Source organism: Acomys minous, assembly GCF_964271855.1.
Source record: "Acomys minous genome assembly, chromosome: 16".
Classification (NCBI taxonomy): Eukaryota; Metazoa; Chordata; class Mammalia; order Rodentia; family Muridae; genus Acomys; species Acomys minous.
The window spans coordinates 93,419,320-93,446,625 of record NC_140498.1 but is presented as its reverse complement, the minus strand read 5'-3'; the positions used below and the strand labels follow the sequence as shown (position 1 = coordinate 93,446,625).

General features: G+C 53.4%; 1 protein-coding gene across 3 annotated transcripts; it reads right to left on the bottom strand.

The window, feature by feature from the left end:
* Positions 1 to 303: 303 nt before the first annotated feature.
* On the bottom strand, positions 304 to 26,580 carry CABP1 (calcium binding protein 1). Of its 3 annotated transcripts, none has more exons than XM_084762197.1 (7): positions 25,888 to 26,580; positions 11,880 to 12,059; positions 6,946 to 6,976; positions 6,037 to 6,180; positions 4,789 to 4,898; positions 4,494 to 4,641; positions 304 to 764 (listed from the first exon to the last, which is right to left on the bottom strand). In XM_084762197.1, the coding sequence occupies exons 1-7, from the start codon at positions 26,479 to 26,481 to the stop codon at positions 739 to 741; spliced, it is 1,233 nt and encodes a 410-aa protein (XP_084618323.1). In that variant the 5' UTR covers positions 26,482 to 26,580; the 3' UTR covers positions 304 to 738. The 3 variants fall into 3 exon arrangements, with proteins under 3 accessions (XP_084618323.1, XP_084618322.1, XP_084618321.1); XM_084762196.1 differs by lacking the exon at positions 25,888 to 26,580 and adding an exon at positions 17,802 to 17,861; XM_084762195.1 differs by lacking the exon at positions 11,880 to 12,059 and having other exon boundaries at positions 25,888 to 26,574.
* Positions 26,581 to 27,306: the final 726 nt, after the last annotated feature.

The window sequence follows — 27,306 nt, the reverse complement described above, 5'->3', positions numbered from 1 at the left end:
AAACAAATCACCAAATTTTTGACTTATGTAATATATGAGAACGAAAGTTGCTAGGTAAACTGGGCGTGGTGGCGCACGCCTTTAATCCCAGCACTCGGGAGGCAGAGGCGGGCAGATCGCTGCGAGTTCGAGGCCAGCCTGGTCTACAAAGCGAGTCCAGGACAGCCAAGGCTACACAGAGAAACCCTGTCTCGAAAAACCAAAAAAAAAAAAAGAAAATCCATCCAGTTCTGGGCACACAGATCTTGGGAAAAGGTGACCGTCCTCTAACCAGGCCCAAAGCAGAGAGACCCTCATCATCCGTTTGTTTTGTTTTTGTTTTATTGGTTCTGAGATCAAAGGGCTAGGCGAGCTGGGACCGGCATAGAGCTCAGGAGGGCGCTGAAAGGCTCTGCCCTGGGGCAGACATGCTGTGTGGGGTCTGCTGGCTGGCTCCCTGGCCCACCCAGCCAGCAGCAGCGGCTGGGCACATGGCACGCGGCGCCCTGCATGTCCTCTACCGGCACTGTGGCCTCCTCGCCGGCGGGCGCCCCCTTTTCCAGTTGCAGGAGTGGTGAGTCTTTCACAGTGCGGAGGGGTGGGGGTCCGGGGTGGGCACCTCCCCCGGGGTGCAGGCAGGCCCCATCCGCCAGTACATCCTGGGCTCTCTCGGCAGCTACTGCGGGGTGAGGCGAGCTCGGCTCGGCTCTGCTCCCCGCCTGTGGGAGTTGGCAGTCCTGGAGGAGCCCCTGGGCGGCCTCAGCGAGACATCATCCGGACAAACTCTGTGAGGGGGACAGACAGTGGCGGTCAGGAGCCAGTACAGGCCACCGAGTCGCCAGGCCTCTCCTCGTCGCCCCTGTTCGGAGGCTGTGCTGTCTGCCACCCCCACACTGCATCTTTGCAAAGCAGCTGTGAGTGGCTGGCAAGCCTGGCCCCTGCAGACATCCCCAGAGCTCGCCCCCCCGCGATGGGGAGGCCTCACTGCGCGCCCAGTCTGATGCAGCCGGATACTTCCAGCGCAGTCAGTATTTAGGATTATCACTGTTTTGTGGGGTTTTGTTTGTTTGTTTGGTCTGTTGGGTTTGGTTTTTTGTTTAGTTTTTTAATTCATTGACTCAGGGACATCTTAGCTGTGCCTAAGTTTTGGCAATTGTTAGTAAAGCAGCAATAAGCATCCATATTCAGGGGTCTACATTGACAGACACTTTCAACTCGTTGGGATAAATAGTCTCTTGTTTATTTAAAATATGTGTGTGTGTGTGTGTGTGTGTGTGTGTGTGTGTGTGTGTGTGTGTGTCTGGTTTTTTGAGCCAGGGTCTCTCTGTGCAGCCATGGCTGTCCTGGAACTGGACTCACTCTGTAGACCCAGCTGCCCCTGAAACTCACAGAGATTCACCTACCTCTGCCTCAGGAGAAGTGAGATTAAAGGCATCCACCGCTGCCACCACCAGGCTATCTTTCTTCTCTCTCTCTCTCTCTCTCTCTCTCTCTCTCTCTCTCTCTCTCCCCCTGCGTTTCTTTTTTCTAGGTTTCTCTGTGTAGCCTTAGCTGGCCTGAACTGGCTTTGAGACCAGGTTGGCCTCAAACTCACAGAGATCCGCCCACCTCCACCTGCCTCTGCTGGGATTATGGGCGTGCTGAGCCACTGCGCCCGCCCTGCTGGCTCTTCGTTTTCAATTGTGCGTGTGCTGTGGTATGCGCATGCTGTGAGTGCAGAAGAGGCCGAGGCCGTTAGGTGCCCTGGCTGTTGTGGGCTGAGGAATGTGAGCTGTCGGCAACAGTCAGAGTCAGGTGCTCTTAATACCTGAGCCACCTCTCCAGCCCTTAGATTCCAGATCCAACTGTGGTGGCTTCTACCCACTCTGTCTTCCCTTGATGGCAGGCTGTTCCCAAAGGAGACCTCCTGAGCCCTGTGCTCTGGGCACGTGTCAGCGCACATCCATCTTGGCTTTCTACGCAGAAGGCAGGTTCCCGGAGCATGAGTGGAACATGTTACTTCTTTCTTCCATCTCCCACAGTGCCAAGAATGGGGGCACCCACCGGGATGAGCAGCGGCTGAAACGCCAACCTGCCTCTGTACCCCGACAAGCAAGTTGGTTTGCTTGTTTGTTTTGAGGCAGGGTCTCTCTATGTTGCCACTGTGCCTGGCTTTTTCTTTTCGTGTGTGTGTGTGTGTGTGTGTGTGTGTGTGTGTGTGTGTGTGTGTTTTCGAGACAGGGTCTCTCTGTGTGTTAGCCTTGGCTCTCCTGGACTCACTTTGGCGACCAGGCTGGCCTTGAACTCACAGCGATCCGTGTTCTCAGGTTTACCCTGAGGTAATAACGGTGAGGGCCATAGCATCATGAGAATAAAGAGGTAATGATATAAAGTGACCCGTGACAAACCCATGGTGTGTATGTAATAGAGGGTTGTGTGAATTTTATCAATCCCTTTAAAAATGCCTGCCGATTATGTCAGGTGTGTCTTGTCGGCTGACACGTTTAATCCCAGCCTCAGGAGGCAGAGGCAGGTGGATTGCTGTGATTTTAAAAGCAGCCTGGTCTAGACCAGTGGTTCTCAATCTTCCTAATGCTGAGGCCCTTAAATATAGTTCCTCATGTTGTGGTAAGCCCCCAACCATAAAATTATTATTATTATTATTATTATTATTATTATTATTATTATTATTATTATTATTATATTTATTTGGTTTTTCGAGACAGGGTTTCTTTATGTAGCCTTGGCTGTCCTGGACCCACTTTGTAGACCAGGCTGGCCTCGAACTCACAGCCATGCGCCTGCCTCTGCCCCCGAGTGCTGGGATTAAAGTCATGCGCCACCACGCCCGGCTCAAATGTCAGGCCATCTAGGGCTACAGAGTGAAACCCTGTCTCAAAAAGACAGAAGAATAGCTGCCTAGTGAGTATTAGCTATATGTGAGGCGGTTATTGTGCAGGAAACGTTGAGATACAGAACACTGGGTTAAACCCTGTCTCAAGTGATGGGATAACAATTGAGTTGTAGGGCTGGAGAGATGGCTCAAAGGTTAAGGGCACTGACTGCTCTTCCAGAGGTCATGAGTTCAATTCCCAGCAACCACATGGTGGCCCACAGCCATCTAAAATGTGATCTGGTGTCCTCTTCTGGCCTGCAGATGTATGTGCAGTCAGAACACTGTGTATATAATAATAAATAAATAAATCTTTTAAAAAACTATTAAAAAAAAACAATTGAGTTGTAATCTGAATAAGTTAATAAAATAAAAAAAATAAACTCTGTCTACAAACAAACAAACAAAAGAACACTGGGTAAGCCGGGTGGAGGTGGCGCACGCCTTTAATCCCAGCACTCGGGAGGCAGAGGCAGGCGGATCGCTGTGAGTTCTACAAAGTGAGTTACACCGAGGAACCCTGTCTCGAAAAACAAACAAACCAACAAAAGAACCCTGGGTTCCTCTTCTCTCAGAGCGGAGCAGGGCAGCCACTGGGTACAGGGTGAGGAACAGGCATGAGGGATGGGCTTGAAATGATACAGCAGCCAGAAAAGAGGAGGCTCAGTGTGCAGCAGACAGACGGGGTGCTCTGGGGAGCAGTCCTACTACTGCGTCTTGGAAAATGAATAGAATTTCACTCAAGGGCGAGCGAGGTGGCTCAGGAGGTAAAGGCACTGCCAAGAGTAAACACCCGAGCTCGAGCCCCAGGGCCCGCTGGAAGGAAGAAAAGAACCTAACTCCTGGAGGCTGGTCCTAACTCGTGCCATGGGATGTGTGTGTGAACACACACACACACACACTCGTCAACCAATTAGTACAATTAAAACAATTTCTCCCAAGTGGATGATAAAATGAAAGGCACCCGGCACAAAGAACGGCCTAGTCACGGGAAGGCCTTGCGGGCTCCCATAGCTTGAGCATTTCAGAGTGAAGCAATAGTGGACGCTGTGACTGGGAACGTGAGCCGTGGGGTCAAAGGTCAGGCCGAGGAGTGTGGCGCTCAGAAAATAGTGGGCAAAAAGACAGATAGGGACGGTTGGGCAGACGGGCACAAGGATAGACGAATGATTGATGGGTACAGGATCGATGCGGAAATGACCGAACAGACAGGGAGATCAGCGGAAATACGGAAGCGTGTGACTATAAAACAAAAAACACAGAGGCACGGGTGGACGTGGAGATGTGGGCGGGAACACGGCTACTGAGGTGAACGCGTGAGTGGGGGTGTGCTGCGGGAAGGATGGATGGCTTTCAGAGACGATAAAAAAAAAACCTGAATGGACATCTGCACAGACAAAGAAATGAACGGGTGAAAAATATGGGTGATGGGCAAAGAGATGGATACACAGACGGAGACGGGGTGGGACCAGAGGATGCACAGGTAAGATGGGGAGGAAGACAAGGAAGAAGAGCAAGGCACAAGGACTCAAGTTGGACACACCCCCGTTCCCAAGCCCCGCCCACCTTCAAAGTCCACACCCCCGTTCCCAAGCCCCGCCCACCTTCAAAGTCCACACCCCTGTTCCCAAGCCCCGCCTACCTTCAAAGTCCACTCGACCATCCCCGTTGAGGTCCACGTCGCGGATAATTTCCTCTATGTCTCGATGTCCCACCTGATGACCCAGAAGCTTTCTCATGGCCTCCCGCAGCTCGCTAGTGCTTATCTCCCCATCGCCGTTGGTGTCAAACTAGAGAGTGGGGAAGAGGGTCAGAGGGCTGCGTGAGTGGATGGGCAGCAGGCCTCAAGGCTGGGCGGTGTCCCCAGGGCCAAGGGGCTAGGACCAGGACCCGGGACTCAGCATGCCCCACCCCACGCACCACCACCTGCCGCTCACCTCCCGGAAGGCGTCTCTCAGTTCCTTTACACCGATCATATCTGCTGTCTCTGCCAGGAGTTTAGGTCCCATTAGTTCCACAAAGTCATCAAAATCCACATGGCCACCCACTGGGGCAAAAAAGAAGGGACCAAGTTAGTCTCAACCCACCCATTGCCCGACTCTCACTAAGCAGACTCCTTGGTCTCTTTCATCTCAAGAGGTGGAGCAAGAAACCAGCTGACAGGGATTAGTTAATAGGAGGGACTTTGAGTTGAAGGGTATTTAAGACAGCGTGGATAAGAAGGGGCTTTTGAGCTTTTTTAAAAAAATATTTATTATGTATACAGTGTTGCACCTGCTTGTACACCTGCACACCAGAAGAGGGCGCCAGATCTCATTACAGATGGTCGTGAGCTACCATGCGGTTGCTGCGAATTGAACTCAGCATCTTTGGAAGAGTAGCCTGTGCTCTTAGCCTCCGAGCCATCTCTCCAGCCCCGTTGGGGGCATTTGAGCTGTGAGCTAGCAAGCTCTTTGGCTTTTAGCTCTTGGCTTTTGCCTCCTGGCCTGTCAGCTGAACTAGTGAGCTTTTGGGGCTTTTTTCCTCTGAGACCTGAGCTGAGTAGGAAGGTCAGCTGGGTGCTTTCTCTGCCTCTCTGAGCTAGCAGGCTTTCACCCCAGCATCTGGCTTCTGAGTCTTTATGGGTAAAAATCGAACATTTGGGATTTTCACTTATAACAAGACAATCTCCATCTCCCCACTGCTGACTGGCAGTCTGGGATGTATGCTCGCAGCAGTGGGGGGAAGAGACAGGAGGATCCCTGGGGCTTGCTGGCCAACCCCTCCCCCATGTCCTCGAGCTCCAAGCCTGGTTTATGCATTCCTGAGGACCGAACCCAGGGCTTTGAACCTGCTAGGCAAGCGCACTATCAACTTTTCTACATCCTGTCCCCAGTGTCCCCAGTCTATCTGAGCTCCTTGAGGAGGCGTACACTCCACTGCCCCTTGCGTGGGCCCTTCCCCTCCCCACTCTCCTGCTCCCTCCTTTATCTAACAAATGCCTCGAACCCAGGTCCCTGTCTCCGTAGAAGCCAGATGAGCAAACAGGCTCTCGGAACACTAACAGCGTCCCCTGACTTCTTATTGTGAGCCAGGTTTTAGGCTGACCCACGCCCTAAGCTTTTTTATCTGTTTGTAACTGGACCATGGAACTGGATACAGGAGCTGAGCCCAGGCCTGCGTGACCCGGAGGGCGAGGGACTCACGGTTCATGTTGATCTGCTGGGAGAGCTCTATGAGCTCCATCTCGGTGGGCATGTAGCCCATGGTGCGCATGCAGTTCCCCAGGTCCCGGCAGTTGATGTAGCCGTCCCTGTCCTTGTCAAATTCTCGAAAGGCCTCTCGGAGCTCTGGGGGTGGGGGTGGGGGGCAGATGCGGTCAGAGATAGGACCCAAAGACCGTCCAAGGTAAACCGGGCGTGGTGGCACACGCCTTTAATCCCAGCATTTGGGAGGAAGAGACAGGTGAATCTCCATGGCACTTGGGAGGCAGAGGCAGGCAGAGCTCTGTGAGTTCGAGGCCAAGCTGGTCTACAAAGCGAATCCACGACAGCCAAGGCTACACAGAGAAACCCTGTCTCAAAAAAAAAAAAAAAAAAAAAAAGACTGTCTAAGGTAATGGCAGTCCAGGGCCAGCTCAGACAGGTAGACCCTGGTGTCCTCTAGGCCTCTCGCCTGCCCAGGGCTCTCTGCAAAATGTGTCCCTGCTGTGTGTGTGTGTGTGTGTCGGGGGGTGGGCCAGACTATTAAGATGAATCTGCCTCTCCTTTCTCCTCTCACCAACACTTAGAGGCAGGTGGATCTCTATGAGTTCAAGGCCAGACTACTCTACGTAGTGAATTGCAGGTAGAGAAATCCTGTCTTAAAAAACTAAATCAGGGCCGGGCGTGATGGCGCACGCCTTTAATCCCAGCGCTCGGGAGGCAGAGGCAGGCAGATTGCTGTGAGTTCGAGGCCAGCCTGGTCTATAAAGTGACTCCAGGACAGTCACGGCTATACAGAGAAACCCTGTCTCAAAAAAACAAAAATAAGCCAAAAACAAAAAGCCCAAACCCAAAACCCACCCACATTTTCCTTTGGGGTTGAGCTGCCCTTTCCCGAGGGCTTGACTTTACCTTCGATCTCTTCTGGTCGTAATGATCTGTCCTGAAAACAAGAGAACACGTCACATTAGCTGCAGCAAGAGACCTTGGACTTACAATATGCCCACCCAATGGGGCATCCAAGTGGCAGCGGGCACAAGGTGGGAGGTGATGGGAACCGAGCAGAGGTCTGTCTGGACCTTGAGGGGAAAATATGCAGCCCCCAAATCAGAGGACATTAACAGAGGTGTCCCACACCCAACAGTCCCCGCATAGACTGGGCCACCGAAGCGCTGCATCCTTCTCCAGACTCAAGAATGAGTTGGGAACAAAGCCAGTCCAGAGGCAAAAACCTGTAAATCAAATAGGGCCGGGGGAAGACATCAGAGAGCAAAGAGACCACCCCACGGTACCAGGAGGAGCCTAGCTGCAGAAGCCTGAGGATGATGGGAGAGGGGTGGGGCTACAGGAGGAGAGCACGTAGAGGCCATGCAGGCAACCCCAAGAGAAGAAAGGGAGGGTTCAGGGTATGTGAGGAAGAGGTGGAGCCTGGGCACTGCCCCCACCTTCCCCCAATGTGACCCCATGCCTGTACCCTGTCCCATTATAGGACACAGCACAGGACCTGGAGGCTGCCAGTTTCTAAAACACGTATCTGCATCCTTTTACAGGGCCCCTGTCCCTATAAGGAACCAACCCCCCCCCCCCCCCCGCCCTGCATCCAGGTACTAAAACTGCTGCCAGAGAAGCCTCCGCGGGGAAGGTTCCTAATGGTGACAGCCGTTAACCCAGGCCCGCCCAGGAAAAAGACAGGATATGAGAGGCATGTTTCAGCTCTCTGCCTCAGGTGGGGGCGTATGAGGCAGGTCTGGCTACCCTAAGGAGGCTCACAGCAGGTAATGGCTCCCCACGTCATTAATAATACAGACAGAAGGGGCGCTATAGTGAATGTGCGGCATCTCAGCTGCCCACAAAAGTTGTCTCAGTCAGTGGCGCCTCAGAGACAATGGTGCCCAGAAACAATGGCACCCGGATACAGGCACCCTGTCAGAGGGTTGTGTCCAAAGGAAAAGGTTGCGTTGATGTCCAAAGTGTATGCGAGTTTGGAATGAGCAGGCCACAGACTCCTCAGGTCCCTCCCAGGGGACATGGGAGGCGATGGGAAAAAGTTGCTCAAATGGATGTGACACTGCTGCAGGGATTTTCCCTTAAAAGGCTGGCAGAGTGTATGTGGCACAAGGGTCACTCCTGCTCTCAGACAGAAATATATGTTCCCGGGACATTCTTGGGTAGCCAAAAAGATGTGTTTCCATGTACGATATTAACAGTAAGTGAAAATAATTGAGTACAGTCATCCCTCACTATCAGTGGGGGACTGATTCCAGAAACCCCAGGCACGCCAAAAATCCAAAGATGCTCAAGTCCTTTACATAAAATGGCATGCTGATTTGCATATAATTTGCATACCTCCTCCTCGGCTGGAGATGGCTTATTCTATTTATACAATGCAAGTGCGGTGCAAATAGTTGCTGTACTGTTGTATTGTTTAGGAAAAGGTGAACAAAAAAAAATAATCTGTGTGTTTTCAGGGCAGATACAAGGTTTTATTTTCTACTTAAAATCTTTTTTAAAGATTTGTTTTTATTTGATGCATATGAGTGTTTTTCCATGTGCACCACCTGCATGCCTGGTGCTCACACAGGCCAGAAAAGGACGCAGGATCGCTTGGAACTGGAGTTACAGACAGTTGTGAGCTTCAGGTAAGTTTGGGGGAGTAAACTCAGGTCATCTCTGAGGACAGCAAGTGCTCTTAACATCTGGGGCTCGAACTCCAGATGAAACGTTTTGAAATGTTTATTTTGGATTGTGTGTGTGTGTGTGTGTGTGTGTGTGTGTGTGTGTGTCAGAAGACAACTTATAAGAGTCAGTTCTTCCAGCACTTGGGAGGCAGAGGCAGGCGGATCGCTGTGAGTTCGAGGCCAGCCTGGTCTACAAAGCGAGTCCAGGACAGCCAAGGCTACACAGAGAAATCCTGTCTCAAAACAAAACAAAACAAAAAAGAGTGAGTTCTTGCCTTCCAGCGTGTGAGTCCTGGGGATCGAACTCAGGTCATCGGATTTGTTACCAAGCACTTTTATCTGCTAAGCCATCTTGCCAGCCTCAGATGCCAGTTTAAAAAAAAAAATTTTTTTTTTTGAGCTGGGCGCGGTGGCGCACGCCTTTAATCCCAGCACTCGGGAGGCAGAGGCAGGCACATCGCTGAGAGTTCGAGGCCAGCCTGGTCTACAAAGTGAGTCCAGGACAGCCAAGGCTACACAGAGAAACCCTGTCTCAAAAAACAAAACAAGGGCCGGGCGTGGTGGCGCACGCCTTTAATCCCAGCACTCGGGAGGCAGAGGCGGGCGGATCGCTGTGAGTTCGAGGCCAGCCTGGTCTACAAAGTGAGTCCAGGACAGCCAAGGTTATACAGAGAGAGTCTGTCTCAAGGGAAAAAAAAAAAAAGCAAAACAAAACAAAAATATTATTTTTGATCCTCTGTTGCTTGAATCCCCAAATGTGGGGATCCAAGGAAAAGGGGAGCTGACCTTATATACATGTGTACACAAGTATGCAAACTACACTCAGTGGGATCAGCTACTGAGCTAGAATCAGTCTTCCCCACCCCCTCACCCCAACCCCAACCCCCCCCAAGCCCCACCCCCCAGGCAACTTGCTGCTCTTCCTGGGCTGAGGTCTTCTGCAGGTCTGGGGAGGAAATTCACACCGCAGACCCTCAGCACAGGCTCTTCACTCTTTTTGTGTTCCCAGATCCCAAGCAAGGCACTCCTTCCCAGTGAGCCTGCAACAGCACTCCTGGTGGCCGCTCCCAGGCTCACACTCCGGCCCCCAGCCCACCGTAAGGGCAGTAGAGGGACCTGTGTTGTGTTCTGGAGTAGTCAGGGTTACACACTGGTACAGGCACCAATCCCGGGGCCGGGGGAGGGCAGGCAGCCTTGGGAACATATCTCCTCCCTTCCAAGTTTGTGCAGTTAGGAGAACCCAAAGTCAGACAGAGCCAGGTGCAAAGCTTGTAGCTGCTACCTCCTAGTCGAGGGTCACACACTTAAGTATGTGAAATGCAATCAATGCAATCTACAAATGTTTGCATCCATAACAGCCCCACCACCCGCTTCTCTGTGACAACCCAGGATGCCTGTAGGGGGATGTTCAGCACTGTAGCCACCAACCACACATGGCTACTTATATCTGAATTGGAGGGCTCGGGTGTAGTTCAGAAAATCCGTAGCCTATTCAAGACCCTAAGCTCAATCCTCAGCAAAAACAAGAGTTTTTAATTAAAACAAAATAAAATTAATAATCCTGCTCACTAGCCACATTCCTAGAGGTCAACAGCCACATGTGGTCGGCGGCTGCTTCCTTGGCTATCACAGTGTAGCACACCAGGACACCAGCTGAGCACACAGCGTTGATGGTAAGAACACAGGAACTGCAGAATTAGGCCGAGTTTGAACCCGGTCTCTGACACTTGCTGGTGTGACCTCAAATGCACCAGACTCAGTTTCCCCACATGTGAAATGGGGGTGACAGAAGGTACCTGCCTTGGGAACTGGGGCTTTCGTGAGGCAATGCACCGAGACACTTGGCATAGCGTTGCTTTCCTCACCATACTGTGGGTGCATTGTAAAGATATATGCTTATTTATTTATCTATGCATGTGCAGGTGTGTGTGTGTGCAGACATGTGTGAAGGTGTGTGTAGACACAGGTAGGTGTGTGTGCACAGGTGTGTGTGAAGGTGTGAGAGCTCGTGCAGGTGTGTACGGTTGCATACGTAGGAATGCACAAGTGGAAGACAGGAGTCAACCTTAGATGCTGTCCTTTCACCATATATAACTCTGTGTGTGTGTGTGTGTATTTGTTGTTGTTGTTTTGTTTTTTCGAGACAGGGTTTCTCTGTGTAGCCTTGGCTGTCCTGGCACTCACTCTGTAGACCAGGGTGGCCTCGAACTCACAGCGATCCTCCTGCCTCTGCCTCTCAAGTGCTGGGATTAAAGGCGTGCGCCGTCACCACCTCCCAGCCACCTTATAATTTTTTAAGTTATGGGTTATTTATGCACACGTACATGAGTGCAGGTGCCCTTGGTGGCCAGAAGGTGGCAGTAGATCTCCATGGAGCTGCAGTTAGAGCCAGTTGTGAGCTGGGAACTGAATTCAGGTCTCCTGAAAGAGCAGCACCACTGAGCCATCTTGCCAGCCTGTCCCCAGCCCCATCCACCTTACGGTTTGAGACAAGGTCGCTCACTGAGACCTGAGGTTCACCGGTTTTAGGCCTGGGAACCTCAGGGATCTTCCTGTGTCTGACCCCCAGCATTTGGCTGGGAATTACAAGCACCCATCACAATACACAGCTTTTTAGTGGGTGTGGGGACTAAACACAGACCCTTTACTATCTCTCAGCCTCTGCTTTTATTTTTATTTATTTATTTATTTATTTTTGGTTTTTCAAGAGAAGGTTTCTCTGTGTAGCCTTGGTATTATTTTGTTTTTAAAACATTTTTGTAAATATTTGTTTTATTTTGTATGTGTATGCGTGTTTTGTCTGCACGAATATATGTGTATGATGTGCATGCCTGGTGGGCATGGGGGTAGAAGAGGACATCGGGTCCCCTGAGACTGGCGTCACAGATGGCTGTTAGCCACCAAGTGTGTGCCAGGAACCGAACCCAGGTCCTTTAGAAGAACAACCAGTGCTCTTAACCATCAAGCCATCTCTCCAGCCCCCCCCCCCCCCCTGCTTTAGTTATTTCCCGCTGGTTGATACAGACTCGCTTTGGAGCCATGAGCGGGAGACTTCCAGGATCAGACCGTCAAGTCCGGGGTTTGAGCACAGGGCCGCTTTCCTTCCCAGCACCTCCGCACGCCCTATGAAGCCCGGTTCTGCTGGCTGCACTGGGCCGACTTACGTACAGGTTGTCTGTTCTCAGCGAAACCCTTCCGGAGGAAAATGCAGGCAGGACCCAGCAGGTTGTGCATGACGGCACAGTTCTGGGCCAGCATCGCGAGGGGTCCAGGAAGCTCACCGCCATCCGCCAGCCCGTCCTCACTCGTCTGCACCACCATGTAGCTGCTCTTCTCCTCCCGCCGCATCTTCAGCCAGCACCAAACAAACCAAAAAGAGAGGCGAGGAGGAGTCACCTCCCTGCTCCCCGGGGCCCTCCCAGCACCGGCCTGGCTGCTGAGTCTAGAAGCTTCTTGAGAGTCACGTGGTGAAGTTTTGAGGGCGTTAACGCGTACAAGGGCAGGGATCTAACTGTCCAGCGGGTGTAGAATCCAATCCTTGGCTGAAATAGTTGGTCCCGTGAAGAGCTAGACGTGATGCTTGAAGTAGGATGCGTGCACACACACACACACACACACACACACACACACACACACACACATTTATATACAGAGATTCGTACACTGTGTGCATGCAGTTCAGAGGGAGGCAGCTACCCTAACTCAAGAGTGTCACATAGAACCATGTCCCTTTCCCCAAGTGTTCCCAGGGTCCCAGCCCAACCCCACCCCCACCCCCAGGACCTACATCCTGTCTCCCAGCCCCGACAGAATCAGACCCTGCCCTAGCTGGAACTGCCCCCTGCCCTGCCTCCCAGTCAGGAGAGTGAGCAAAGCTGGTTAACAAACAGCCTCTGTAAGGAGGTCACAAGCAGCCGGGCGTGGTGGCGCACGCCTTTAATCCCAGCACTCGGGAGGCAGAGGCAGGCAGATCGCTGTGACTTTGAGGCCAGCCTGGTCTACAAAGTGGGTCCAGGACAGCCAAGGCTACACAGAGAGACCCTGTCTCGAAAAACCAAAAATAAATAAATAAATAAAAAAATAAAAAAGGAGGTCACAAGCAGATGCCATCGCTGACAAAGGAGACAGGTAAGTGGTGAGAGGTGGGGATGAGCGCAAAATGGATGCTGTGTGCTGGCTCTAAATGGGTGGCCCTACTTACTGCACTCAGACAAGACCCACTGGTACCCAGATTCCACCTGCTTGTGACGGCATGACTGGGCTGTCTTCCAGCAATTTTCCTTTCCTCCCTCTTTCCCTGGCTCCATGCCCAGGCTGGCTTGGCCTCCTAGACCTCAGGAGGCTGAGTCAGGGGCCTTGCCGGCTGACCGAATATAGCTGTGCTCTTGGGCCCTGGCTGGCCTTTCGTCCTCCCTGCCGATTCCCACACAGTTATAAAAAGTCAGCATTGCCCCTTAGGACAGAAGCAGTGTCCAGACACAACACGTGGCTCGACCTGGGCCTCCCAGCACTGTGCCTTGCAAGGGACACAGCCTCTCTTCAGTGTGGGAGTCTGTCGCAGAATCTTCCCGAGGACAGGCAGGGTCGCTGGGAGATCTCTCTGCCTGAGACCCAGCTGTATGCTCACCATCCCGTCCACCCTCTTCCAACTAAGCTGCCTCTAGCTAAGCAAAGGTCACATGTGGACGGGGGCAGCTTGTTCTGTTGGGTCTTCCCTCATCTGCCTGTCCTCTCATGCTGTGCTTCTCCCCTAAGCCCTCATGGGGGGGGGGGGGCTGTTGATGGAGACGTGCTTCTCAGTCCTTCCAACACCCTAAACCCCTTCTAGACCTGGAGAGGGAAAAACAGTATTTCAGGTCCTCAAAGGGGACGCAGTGACTCAGACCAAGGCTCAGGGGTCAGTCAGTTGTAGGAAATCTCTCAGCACAACGGAAGTCAACAGAACCAAGGCCCATTCTAGCTCGAATCTCTGCTCCACTGGCTCACACTTCTGGACCTGTGTTGGAGCTAATAAGGACCAGAGAGCCCTCCCCTCTGAGAAGAAGCAGTTCATGGCAAGTCCGGGACTGGACGGGTGGAACCGGCTTCAGGACGTAATCTTGTTGGAGATGTCTGTGGAAAAGCAGACTTTCTGTTTCTGCCTGAATCTCACACATGCTGTCTCAGGAGAAGCACAGCCCAAGGAGGAGGAGGAGGAGGAGGAGGAGGAAGGAGAAGGAGGAGAAAGAGGAGGAGGAAGAGGAGCAGCAGCAGCAGCCACTGGCACAGAATCCTAACAGGGTTTAGTGCATTGGTTCTATGCACCATCTTAGGGAAAGCTCTGGCTCTGCCACTTGCTGCTGGCTGTGTGACCTGAAGCAGCTCCTCATCTCCCTGGGCCCCAGCATCCTCCTTGTATACTTAGGCGTAGCCATCTGTGTCTTGTGAGCATCTAGTGAGTGAGCTACTGCCTATACAGTGCTTTGCACGGTGTTCGGAACACAGTAAGAGCCAAATAAATGAAGTTGCCGTAGTTACGGCAAGGATGCCGCCGCCAGTGATGACACTGGTAGAGCAAGTTAAGAGATGTCGGGAGGCAGAAGGCATTTTCCTTCCGGCTCCTGAGGAAGTGGGGGAACATCTGCCAATCAGCAAAGAAACGAGAAGGACAGAGAGGAACGCGCTCCCACCAAGAATAAACCAGTGGTGGCTGGGGAATTTCCACTGCTTCTCTTGATTATAACTCTGCCTGGCACCAAGTTGCCCCAGGAGGCGGCCGTTCTTCTCTAGCCGGCGATGATGGCACCTGACAGGCTGGTCCTGCTCAGCTTGGGGCCGGAAGCAGGCTACCTAGTCCCATGTCTAGCTTGCACTCAAGAAGCAGAACCAGGGGCCAATAATATCTGGCCCGGAAACAGGAGAGGCCAACGTATTAGAGAAACATCGTGACCTCTGGCTTGCTAACAATACAAGCTGGCGGGGGGGGGGGGGGGGCGGGCGGAGTGGGACAGGAGGGGGAGCACACAGATCAAAACTTCCCCCGTCTGTTCATGGTCAAGGAGAGCTTGAAGGATGTGTGCCTAATGAGGTAGAGGCGGCATTTTGCTGCACAGAGTAGGAAATCCGACCAGACGGCCTCGAAGGTCATATTTTGGAATTTATGAATAACATTTCTGGCCGTGGGAGAGAGAAAAAAACGTGCTCGAGATATAGCAGGTCTGACTTCACACAGTGCAGGCTCCAAATCCCAGCTCTGCTTGCTAGTGACAAGAGTGACCTCGGACACTCTTATCTCTGTGCCCAGCTCCCTGCTCTGCAAACTGGCCGAGAGGATATTCAGTAGAAAAGAGCAAGTGAGATGGCAGCTGTCTCCTATGTTGTTAAATAACCCAGAAAGAGAAATGGTGTTTAAGATTTACGATGACTCATCCAGTGGACTCCGAGCCTTGCCCGATGCACTGCGGCTCAGTGGTAGAGGCACAGGCTTAGCATGCAGGAGGCTCTGGGTAATGAATCCTAGCTGGGTGTGGGCGCTCATGTCTCTGCTGTCTTTCTAACAGGTATCAGCTAAAGCAGGAGCATCTTGAGTTCCAGCCTAGCCTGGGCTACAGAGCAAGTTTTGGGGCCAGCCTGGGCTACAAACAGAAGCCTCATCTCAAAAAACAAAAACAAAGCCACGTTTCTGTTCTATCCTTCCGCTCAGATGACATTGCTAAGGACAGCGATAATCCTTAACACGTGTCTCGGACTATACACCTGGCCCTGGGCAGAACGCACAATCATTTTGAGCGTTAAATATTAGGGGCTGGGCCTGGTGATGCACACCTTTAATCCTAGTACTTTGGAGGCAGAGGCAGGAGATGTGTGAATTTGAGGCCAGCCTGGTCTACACAGTGAACTCCTGGCCAGTCATGGCTACATGGTGAAACTTTGTCTCAAACAAAAGAAAACTAAAACCAAACCAGAGAGGGAGAGGGAGAGGGAGAGGGAGAGACAGGCAGGCAGGCAGACAGACAGAGAGACAGAGAAGAAAAAAGAAAAAGGTTCAAGCTGAGCTTGCCTTTAATCCCAGCACTCGGGAGACTGAGGCAGGTGCCTCTCTGTGAGTTCGAAGCCAACCTGGCCTACAAAGCAAGTCCAGCACAACCAAGGCTACACAGAGAAACCCTGTCTTGAAAAAAGAAAAAAGGGGCTGGAGAGATGGCTCAATGGTTAAGAGTGCCACCTGCTCTTCCAAAGGTCCTGAGTTCAATTCCCAGCAACCACATGGTGGCTCATAACCATCTGTAGTGTGATATGGCGCCCTCTTCTGGCTTGCAGGAGTACATGCAAGCAGAGCACTGTATACAAGATAATAAATAAATAAATCTTTAAATAAAAATAAAAACATTTAAAAAAGAAAGAAAGAAAGATTCAATATTATAAACCAACCACACTGGCTCACACCTGTACTCCCAATTCTCAAGATGCTGGGGCCTAGGTGTCAGAGTAAGCCCCTGTATCTAAAAGGCAGAACAAAACTAACACAAAAGAGCAACACATCAGGCGAGGGTGATGTATAAGGCTCTGGGGGATGGATCCCGGTTGATACACACCCTTTGGGAGAGGTAGGTAGCTGTCAGCAATTGGTGGGCAAAGGAACTAAGTCTCGGAAAGGTAAGTAATTTGTCCCAGATCACATGGCCAGAAAGAGGAGACTGTGTGGTCTGACATAAGCACTCAGCAGAGGGAGAGAAGATGTCAGGAGGCAGGGGGCCCTCGGGCTTAGGACCCGCTGCGTTGGCCTTCGCCTGTGATCCTCTCATTCGGATCAGCTCCCCGAAATCACTTCGGAGGCAGAAGCCTCCCCTAAGAGAACCACAGGCTGTGAGACACAATGGAAGCGCCAGGCCTCGGAGCAATGCAAGGAATAGCGAAGATTAAATGGAATTTGACGTGAGCAGCTTAGCCAAACGAGGAAGACGACAGGGTAAAAAGCCCCAAGTGCCCTAAATTGAGAGGCCAGAAACCTAACAGGGGAAGATGGGAGGGGACCTGAGTGAAGGCCCCAACAGCCAATCCAAGACCGTACGTAAGTCACCTGACCCTCCAATCCCCGCCCCCTCAATGGGCAACCGCATTTCTTATTTGGAAAATGAAAACACTAGAGGCAAAATATCTTTATCAGTCTATGACTTGACTACGGGCTAGCAACGGGGGCAGAGGCCCCTGAAACAAACACACTGTGGATGCTACCCAGACCTTTCTAAAGACGTTCGAGGGAGAGAAACCCTCGCTTTTCCCAAAGGAATCCTTGCAAACGAATACTATCTTGGAGTATAAGCAATAAACCCACTCAGAAAAGAGGCACTCACATAGACTCCTGACCCACATATCTCTTGGGCACCCTGTTTCTCAAAAGAAGCCATCCTGGGCCCTCAGACGACCTGGTCCAATGCGGTTCCTTCAACCCCACAGGGTTCAAGTCTTAGATTAGTGGTTCTCAACTGCTGGGTCTTGACCCCTCCAGCAAACTTTTATCTCCAGAAAATATTTACATTACGATTCATAACAGTAGCAAAAATAGAGTTATGAAGTAGCAATGGAAATTATTTTAGGCTGGGGGTGTGTGTGTCATCACCACAACATGAAGAGCTGTGTTAAAGGGCCATAGCGTTAGCGTCAGGAAGGTTGCGGACCGCTGGCTTAGAGAGCGCAGACCCTCTGAGCCTGGGACCTGCTCCTGAACGGTCTGACTCTTTAGGGTCTAGGGTGGCTACGTACTGATATCCTGAGACTCCAGCCTTTACACGCTACACCACAGAAGCCCCAGAGTCGCATGAACTCTTTCTTAGCTCGTGTGTGAATCCCAAATATTGGCCTTCCCAGACCCGGGGCAGCCTTAAGGCCTGACTTTAGCTCTGAGCCCGCCTAGAACGTAAGAATCTGCGCGCTGATGGGGGGCGGGGGGCGGGGGGCTGTCTGGAAGTTGGAATGGGGTTATGGTTTTGGACAGACACCCTGGGGAGGACGGAGACCACCAGCTGCCCACCCGTTCCATGCCCTCTGAGGGAGGCAGCAAGATGCCGCCTCCAACCTCAGCCCCAGGATTTGGGGGCCCCCGAAACATACCTTTCTCGAGAGGTTTCTTAACGGTGATTTGACACAGTTGCCCATCCTACACTGACGCAGCCCCTTGGGCAGTCTCTGGGTCCATGAAGGAGGCTCCTGGGGGACCAGAAGACCTCGGTTCTGGGTCACCGTCAACCCCAGCCACTCTCTGCCGGCAGCCGCTCTTCCTCCAGGACAGAGCTGAGCCCCAGCGCGCGCGTGCTCGTCTGTCTGCCTGGCTGCTTCTGATGATATTTTTATTTTTTATTTTTTTCTTCTTCTTCTGGTGGTTTGGATGTGTGTTTGTGTGTCTAGGTTTAACTTTCTGGTCACTTTCTTAAGGAGACAAAGGCGGAAGGGGAAAGTGCATGGCACTGAAAAAATCCCCCGGAGAGTAGATTGGCCGCTGGGAAGCCTTCCCGATCATCAACATCAGATTAGAGCATTAGAGCCGAGTCCCCTCTCTGCTTCTCTCCCTTTCCCTCAGCCCCTCCTTTCCACGCTGCCAAATATGCAGGGAAATTGCCCTGGGGAGGGGGACCTAAGGTGCCAGCTGTAGCTGGGGATTAGGCCAGCAGACCCAGAAGGGGGAAAGCTGGCTAGTTTGGGCCCCCAAAGCCAGGGTGCCTCACAGCGCGTGCGTGCACACACACACACACACACACACACACACACACACACACACACACACACACACTCACCCCATACACATGCATGCACATACAGGGCCCCAGGGAGATGTACGTCTCGCCTGAAGAGCACCGAGCCGGACAAGCATGCCTCATCAGCCACTGGCAATTCCGGCTGGATGGACAGCAAGGTGGTTCTCAGTTGAGGGCCTGGGAGATCTTGTGACGTCTCTATTACGCTCCGTTTTCCACACTTGCCTCATCGTTGACACGGAACGAGGCTCCAGGGCTGGCGGCACAGCTGCACTCGGCTTCTCCCTTATGCTCCCTCTGCTCTGTAAAAGCTCCCTGACCCTCGGGAAAGCAAGAGATGGCTCTGAGGGGAGCGGGATGAAGGCGGCGCTGGCACACAGGGGACAGCCAAGGTCTCTGGTCTTTTTCATCTTCTGCCTAATCCTGACCAAGAGTCTTTCACTGGCTTCGTTCGAGTCCAGAACAGGGAGGCTGCCCTTTAAAAAAAAATGGTCCTCCAAGTCCCACAGCTGGAACTTTACAAATGACTGGATATTCTTGTCCCAACAACTTCTTGCTTTGGCGAGAGAATCCTCACGCCTCCGGATGTCCCGGTTTGAGAGCTGCAGTTGTAGGCGGATACCCACCGGAGCGGTCCTGTTTTCTTGCATCCAGCTTTTCCCCCAGCAGGGGGCACCAGAGAGAGCGATCAGGAGGTTGACCCACGCCCAGGCCTTGATGCAATCACAGACTTCGGCCCAGACTGCCTCCTCTCCCAGAAACTTTTGTCCTGTTTGGTTGTCCAGTCAGAACTCTCATGAGGGAAGTTGGCTGGGTGCGTAGCCCAGTGGGTGGCACAAGCTTCCTCCTAGAAGGCTAAAAAGGAGACTGCTGGCTGATTCACTATGGCTGTGGTGCTGTGTGCCGCTGCGCCTTGGGAATGGTTTAGCCCAGGCTGTTTCTTTGTGTTTTTTGTTTGTTTTTTGAGACAGGGTTTCTCTGTGTAGCCTTGGCTGTCCTGGACTCGCTTCTTACTCTGAGTGCTGGGATTAAAGGTGTGTGCCACCACGCTCTGCCTAAGGCTGTTGATGCCTTGTTTGGACCATATGCCTGGAGGAGGGGGGTGGGGAGAGGCCCCTCCCTGAGGACAAAGGACGAGCCTGAGTGGCAGGAAGGAGGGTAAAGATGCCAGGGAGCGCCAGGCGGGGGAGTGGTGGCACACGCCGTTAATCTCAGTGTCAGGAGGCAGAGGCAGGCGGATCTCTGAGTTCGAGGCCAGTTTGGTCTACAGAGGGACAGCCAAGGCTACACAGAGAGACCCTGTCTTGGAAAACAAAACAGATGCCAGGGAGCTGGGAAGGGAAGAACGGGCAGTTTACAAATGCACAACAGCATAAAGGAAGCACTCTGCTGGTCCAGGGGGCAGGGCCAGTGGCCTCTGATAAGCAGGGAAGGGTCGTGTGTGGGGGGGTGTCTGAGGTTGAGCCCTGGCTCTATCTGTAATCACCTTCCTTTCCTGAGCTTCAGTTTCCTCCGTTAGAAAATGGGACTTTCCCTGGCTGGCTAATAAAGTGCACACAGGAAAGCCTGTGGTACATAATACGCGCTGATAAGTAATTATTGAAGTGGAAGAGGGAAGTATCTTTTGCCCAGTGTTTATGTGCCGGGTGCTGGCCTTGGCTCTGGGGACCTCACTGAGGAGAAGCGGCAGCGGCGGGAGTTTACATCCAAGCAGGAGGTCGCGAGGCAGGGAAGGGCCGGCTGTTTAACTATCACAGATAAAAGCTAAGGGAGACCAGACACTGTTGGAGCCTCAGTGGATGTAGGTAGGTCTCTGAGTTACCTGGGCTGCCTAGTCACTAGGTAACAGGGTCCTGTAGACCTGTAGTTTGCATTAAGACCCGCTGAGAAGGGCTGGGAGATGGCTCAGTGGTCAGGTGCACCTGCGGCTGCTCTTGCAGAGAGGACCAGCGTTTGGCTCCCAGCACCCACATGGCTGCTCACAACCACTGTAACTCCAGTTCCAGGGGAGTCAATGTCCTTTTTTCTGAGCTCTGAAGGCACCAGGCACATGTGTGGTATGCATACTTGCAGGCAGGAAAAACACTCATACACATAAAGTTAAAATAAACGAATCTTTAAAAAAGAAAGAAAAGACAAAGGACTCACTGAGGACGTGGTTCAGAGCTTGGAACGCTGTCGAAAGGGCATGCCCAGGACTTGATTTACACCGGACTTTTGGAGCTTGTTTCTCAGACTCTCCGAGAACAACCCCCCCCCCCCCCCCCGCCCTTAAGCTTTTATGGATAGCTAATGAAACAGAACTCACACAAGGCTCCACCTAGTGTCTGGCACCTTAAACCTGTCCCCTTTCTCTGCCTAGCACTGATCTTAAAGGGCCAGCCGCGGCATCGGTTCATTAGCCACTTACTTAGCGCTGGTGACTCCTGCCCCCTGCAGGCCAGTCCCCGCCATAACAGGTGCTTTATCGACCTTGGCTACGTGTGCCTCTGTCCTTGGAAACAGGAGACAGAAGACAGCAAAACCAACCACAGGCTTTAAGAAAGCCCATTCCGAGGGCGCTTAGGATTGCCCAGTGGGTCAAAGTGCTTACTGCTGAGCCTTAGAAGCTGAACTGGATCCCTGAGACCCACAGGCAGGAAGGAGAGAACCAACTCCTGAAAGTTGTCTTCTGACCCATATGCACACACATGCACACAGGTGTGCACACATATGCATGCACACTCACATATGCACACACAGGCATGCATACAAGCACGCGCTCGCACACACACATACAAATGCATGCACACTAGAGTGAACACACAGGAACATTTTACTGGTTCATTTTTGTTTGATGGTTCAGGGTCTCACTATGTAGCCCTGGCTGTCCTGGAACACACTGTGTAGACCAGGCTGGCCTCGAACTTCTATATCCACCTGCCGCCGCCTCTCAAGGGCTGGGATTAAAGGTGTGGCCACCACACCTGTCATATACATGATTTAAGTGAATGAATGTTTAAAAATTCAAAGTCCATTCTGCTTTGGGCTAAGAGTAGGGTTGACAGTATTGAGGCTTAAGGTCAGCTAGGGGTCCAGGGGGCCCGGTTATGGGGTAATGGGGTTTTAGAGTCTCCTGCCGCTGGGCTGGGCTGGGCAGTGGTTAGTGTTTCCTTTAAGAATGGAAGAGCACCTTGGCACCTCCCCTCCTCATGCACACATTGTAGAGCCACACTCTAATGGAATAATAGCATCAGAAGGTGAAAGGGACGAGCCTGTTGCTGCTTAGCCCTGATTAGGAGAGGGCGGGCCTTAGGTCCTGGTCAGATCATCTACCAGCAGCATATGAACTGGGGTAACCCCCAGATGCTCAGGGTGAAAGCTTGGGTACAGCATGAGGGGTGCTCTGTGGATACTTTTTTTTTTTCGAAACAGGGTTTCTGGTCCAGGACTCACTTTGTAGACCAGGCTGGCCTCGAACTCACAGCGATCCACATGCCTCTGCTTCCCGAGTGCTGGGATTAAAGGTGTGCGCCACCATGCCTGGCTCTCTGTGGACACTCCGGTGGCAGGTGTTACCGTTTATTTACTATGTGACCTCTGGCAAGCACTGCCCTCTCCAGAGCCCGTGTCCTCATTTCAAAAATGGGAGGCTGATGACGCCAGCATCCCAGGTTGCTGTGGAGATAAGGAACACAGACTCTGACAGTGGGCTCTGGGCTGACGTCTCGGGTACCCACGCTGATCACCGGCAACAGCTGGAGACAAACACAGACATCCAGACAATCCCAGAGGATCCAACTGACTCAGCCACTTCCACCATCCAAGACTGATGCAAGCCGCCGCAGGCCGACCCCCACGCCCCTCATCCCAGACCTCACAGGAAAGGCAACAGAAAAGAGCCAGTGGGGGCAAGAGTGGACATTCAGAGGCCTCGTCTTCAAAACACAGGTGGCGCACGCCTTTGATCCCAGCACTCGGGAAGCAAAGGCCGGCAGACTGCTGTGAGTTCGAGGCCAGCTTGGTCTACAGAGTGAGTTCCAAATTCCAGAACAGCCAGGGCCACACAGAGAAACCCTGTCTCGAAAACCAACCAAACCAAACCAAACCAAACCAAAAACGCAGGTTTGATGCAATTGAGCCCACAGGCCCAAACACTGACGGCTGTCTCTGCATCCATACCATAAGATAGGAAAGCCAGGTAGCCAGAGTCGGGTAACATCAGTCACTCAGTCACTCACAGATACTGCGCTCCTTTTATGTGCTGTGTGTACACTGGGATGATCCCTCAAGACTAAGAGAGATGTTTCCCCACGGTGGGACCAGAACTGGGTATGTGTGTGTCTTGTTTGCATTTGTCTTGTCAAGCTTTAGAGTAAGAGCAAAAGGGCTGGAGAGATGGCTCAGTGGTTAAGAGCACTGACTGCTCTTCCAGAGGACCTGGGTTCAATTCCCAGCAAGCACATGGCAGCTCACAACTGTCTGTGACTCCTGTTCCAGGGGATCCGACACGCTCACACAGACATACACGTAGTTAAACACCAATGTGCATCAGATAAAAATAAGCAAATTTTAGGGTAGGAGCAGAAGGTGTGTTCATATTATAGTTTCCCAAGACCCAGATGGCTGTGTCCCGCTTACTCAAGGTCACCTCTCTCACCACATAGTCTGCCTGAGCCGCTGGGTGACGTGCACTTAGCTGGGAGAGCGAGGGAATGCTCACTGACGTTGAGGTTAAAAGCCTTCTTCAGCCAGCATGAAGGCACCTTCCCTTACACAGCGCTTATCTTATCCAGACTAGGCTCCTTTAACGACGATTAATGAGAGAGTCACACTGACACAGGCTGCTGCTCTGCTATGAGCCAGGCCTCTGACATCCTACATCTAGGGTGAGGCCCCGCCACAGCTCTGCGAGGTAGTTTTCCCTCAGTCTTATTTCCGGATGAAGAAGCCAAGGCCAAGGAGAGACATCTCTGCCAAGGTCACAGAGACACAAAGTGACAAAGTTGGAAGCTAGGGATCCCTACTACCATGCCAGTCACCGGGGCACACCTCCACCTGACAGCCACACTGTCTCCCTGCAGGCTGTCCCCCGGAGGAATCTTAATCCCCACTCGCCCCCCAATGTGCAGCCTATCTTGATACCTCTAGGGTGCCCAATCTATTACAACAGAAAGAACGCAGCCTTGTGAGTTAATCGCCACCAGCACCAACACAGTTACAGCCCTATCTCGGTGGCACACAATGGATGGACAGAGTTCTATACATACGCCTGCACAAATCATTTCATCTCCCAAATTCTCTTTGAGATATTATAATTGATCTTTTTTCAAGTGAATAAAAGCCTTGATGAAATTAAGCAATTCACATAAGGAAAAAAAAAAAAGGAATAAGCAGATAGGTAAATAAAATACATCTTGCCCTAAGTGGATCCATCTGAAAATTTCTGTATTCAGGACCCCATTTTGCCTTCTCTTAGTCCCCACCCTGTCTCGAAGGACAGAACATTCGAGGCAGAAAAGTGGTGTCATGGGAGACTGGAGGCTCTGACACACACACACAAAAAAAAAAAAATCCCCAGACTGGCTTTGTTGTCCTAGGTTGATGCTGTTTGTTTGCTATCCACACGGATCCCTTGGAGGTGTCACCAGGAAACTCAGACCTGTGCTTGTGGGGGTGGGGCGGGGAGGGAGAAGGTCTGCAGCTCTCAGAGGCAGGTGCTCCCAGTGGGAGGTAGTAAATATTTCATAGGTCCTTCCAGCTCCTCCATGACTCAGGTGACCCTGTGACATTTCAGAACACGGGGCTGGAGAAGAGTCTCCACTTAATGACTGCCTGGGAAGTCGGAAGGACCGAGGAGCTTGTTCCTGACCGCCTAGGCCCGTGCAGGCAGATACTGCAGGAGTAGGGAGCCAGGTTCTTTTCCCAAATAACTGGCAAATCAACCCGTGACTCGGCACCTTCCAAACTGCTAGGTCATGGACTCCAAAACAGCCCAAATCTTGGCTGCTTTCTCTGCGGCTCTCTTCCTAGTGTACCACCGATGCCTGGGGAAAGTAGGTGTTCAAGAAATGCTTGGTAACTGAGCGAATCGCAAACCGCACCCCCACCCCAATCACAACACAGCGCCTGGATCACAACCCAGTCCTTGGAGCACACACCACTGCAGTGAACATCTCCCTCGGCACGCAGCCAGGCTCTCTCTCTCGCAGGGCTCTGCATCCAAACCTCTACTCCTGCGCACTGTTTCCGGTTCTCTCAGCGAAAGGCTAACGAAGGCTCCCTGCGGGAATAAAGTCATGAGCCCGCTGGCCCTGTCACACCATCACAGCAGTCCCGTGCAACCCGAATCCACGTGCAGCTGCCTTCATCAAACAGCCCCACCTGCACGAGCCACTGCAGAGTAGTATTTTGAAAAGGAACGCGCAGATCTGAAGCTAAACACACTCGGCCTCCTCGTAGTGCTGATCCCGCACAGCCAGCCGGGAGCTTGAGGTGACTGGTATCTTTGCGCTAGACCCTACCACAGAAACGCTTAGACACCCCCCCTGCCCCCCGCTTCCGAAACCATGCTAGCGTTCTGACTGCGCCTCTGCAGAACTGACTCCGTGAGTTCGATTCGATTACCGACTCGGAACTAGAGGAAATCTTGGCTTTGTTCGGAAGTTCACAGGTTTCCTGTCTCCCCAGCGACACAATCCCACATTGTAGCCCTGAAATGAAGCTGACGAAGCTGTTTGTAAACGCCTGGCTGACTGCAATCCTTGCCGGCAAAGGCGTGCGGAAACAAAAGGAGTCACTCTTGACCTCTGAGTGGCCTTCCTGACCCTAGAACACACACCAACTCAGGCTTGCGTATCCTGGTCTTATTCCAGAATTGCCCACCTGCCACCCAGATGGCATGTCTGGAGTACCATCTTCCTTAAAACACTCCAAAGTTCCAGAGGGAGCTGCGGCTCTGGACAGACCCCCCCCCCCATGCCTGCCCAGACATCTCTTCTCCTCCCCATTTTTCTAATCCCTTAACTTTTCCCAGATCTTTGAGCATACTCTAGATAACGGCTGGTGTAACACGTCTGCAAGCAAGTCAGCGTACTCTCCGGCCCTCCCCTTTGCTGCCCAGACCCCAAGCCCTTTACTCTTTTGGGTTGCCAGAGGCCAGAGGAGCGGGTAGGCGCCACTCACGACCCCGGGAAATCTCCCTGAGGATAGCGGAGGTCGCTCCTGCAGGTGCGAGGCAGCCTCCGCGCTGCCTAGGAAGAGGCCCGGAACGTGGACAGCGCACAGGGTGCTGAATCAGACACGGGGGAGGCGGAGCGCCAGGGCCGCGGGAGGACAGGATGGGCTGAGGTACGCCCGGACCCGGGGCAGAGGTCCGGGCAAAACAAGCAGGGCCAGGGACACGCCGCCGCCGTAGGGTCCCGAGCGCCGGTGCCCTGAGCGCGGGCTAGGGGCGCGGCCCTTACCTGGCCGAAGGCGGAGCTGAGTATGGGGCGCAGCCGGTGGAGGAACGGGTCCGCCTCGGGGGCGCCAGCGGGAGCCGGGTCCCCGCGACCTCGCGATCGCAGGGAGCCCCGTAGACTGAGCGCCGGCGCCAGCCCCCGTTCCTCCCCGTCGCGCCCGCGGGCCGGCGGTAGCGTCTCCCGGGGCCTGCAGTGCGCCTGGGGCAACCCACGCCGGCTCCCGCGCGCGCCCTCGTCGCGCGGCACGGGCCGGCACAGGGGCCTCCGCGAGCTGGGATCCCCGCACGGTGGCGGCGAGCCGGGGCAGGGTCCAGGCAGCCGGCGGCCACGCAGCCCGGGGTCCCGCGCAGAGCTGTGGCGGGGAGCCCGGCTGCCCCCGCTCGCCGCCGCCGCCTTGAGCAGCGACGTCTTGGACTCGCTCTTGGCGATGTGCGAGCTCATCGCGGCGGGGCCCGCGCTCGCATGGCCCGGCGGGGGTGGTGCGGGGCCCCCGGAGAGCAGGGAGCGGGGTGCCCGGCGGGAGCCGAGCCCGAGGACGCGCTGCAGGCGGGCGCCGTCCCCTGGCCGCTTAAATGCGGCCCCGTCGCCGCCGCCCATGTGACAGCGCAGCTTCTGCGCCCGGAGCCCCGAGCTCCCGGCGGCCGGCGCTGCGGATCTGGGGGGGCAGCCTGCTGTCCCCCAAGAGCCCACCCCCGGCTCTCCCGCGGCCCAGGTGCCGCTGCGCCCCGCCCCTCGCCCCGCCCCGCGCACAGGGAGTCCCGCTTCCGGGCGCCTCTGGTGGCCAAGGGGGCGCTGCGGCACTGAACACGAGCAGGAGGGAAGGGGCTGGGCATCTTCCCCCAGGGAGACTAACTGAGCTGGCCAACATCCCCCAAGGAGACTGACGGAACCCCTTATCTGCTTTTTATCATCATGCCCAGAGGATCCCTTGTTGCCCGGGATCGGCCAGTCGCCCCCAGATTCAAGCAAAGGTGCACTTCCCAGAGAGAACAACTTTGGCAATAGGATCAAAGAAGTGCAGGGCGCTAGGGACGCAGCCAGGATGCTTGGCACCACCCAAACGCAGGAGCCAGATGACCTGGAAGGACTGTATCTGTGCATCATTTGATCCACCTTCCACAGAGCGCAGTGAGACTTGAATTGCCCCGGCCAAGTCAGCCACAGATTTTACAGTTGTCACAACCGAAGACCCAGGTGGCATCTGGCTGCTTTACGCGTCCCGGGAGCGCCTGGTGGTGATCAAGTTTTGGGTAAGACCCATTGGCTGCGCGCTCCTTTCTGAACCCAACAGCGTCCTGCCCTTGGTAGGCGGCCAGGAAGTCACACTGGGCTGGTTTCAATCTCAAATCCCAGCTCTGCAGCTTGCCATCTGGGTAGCTTTGAGCAAGTGTCATCATCCACTTCCCTGAGCCTGCTTTCCCT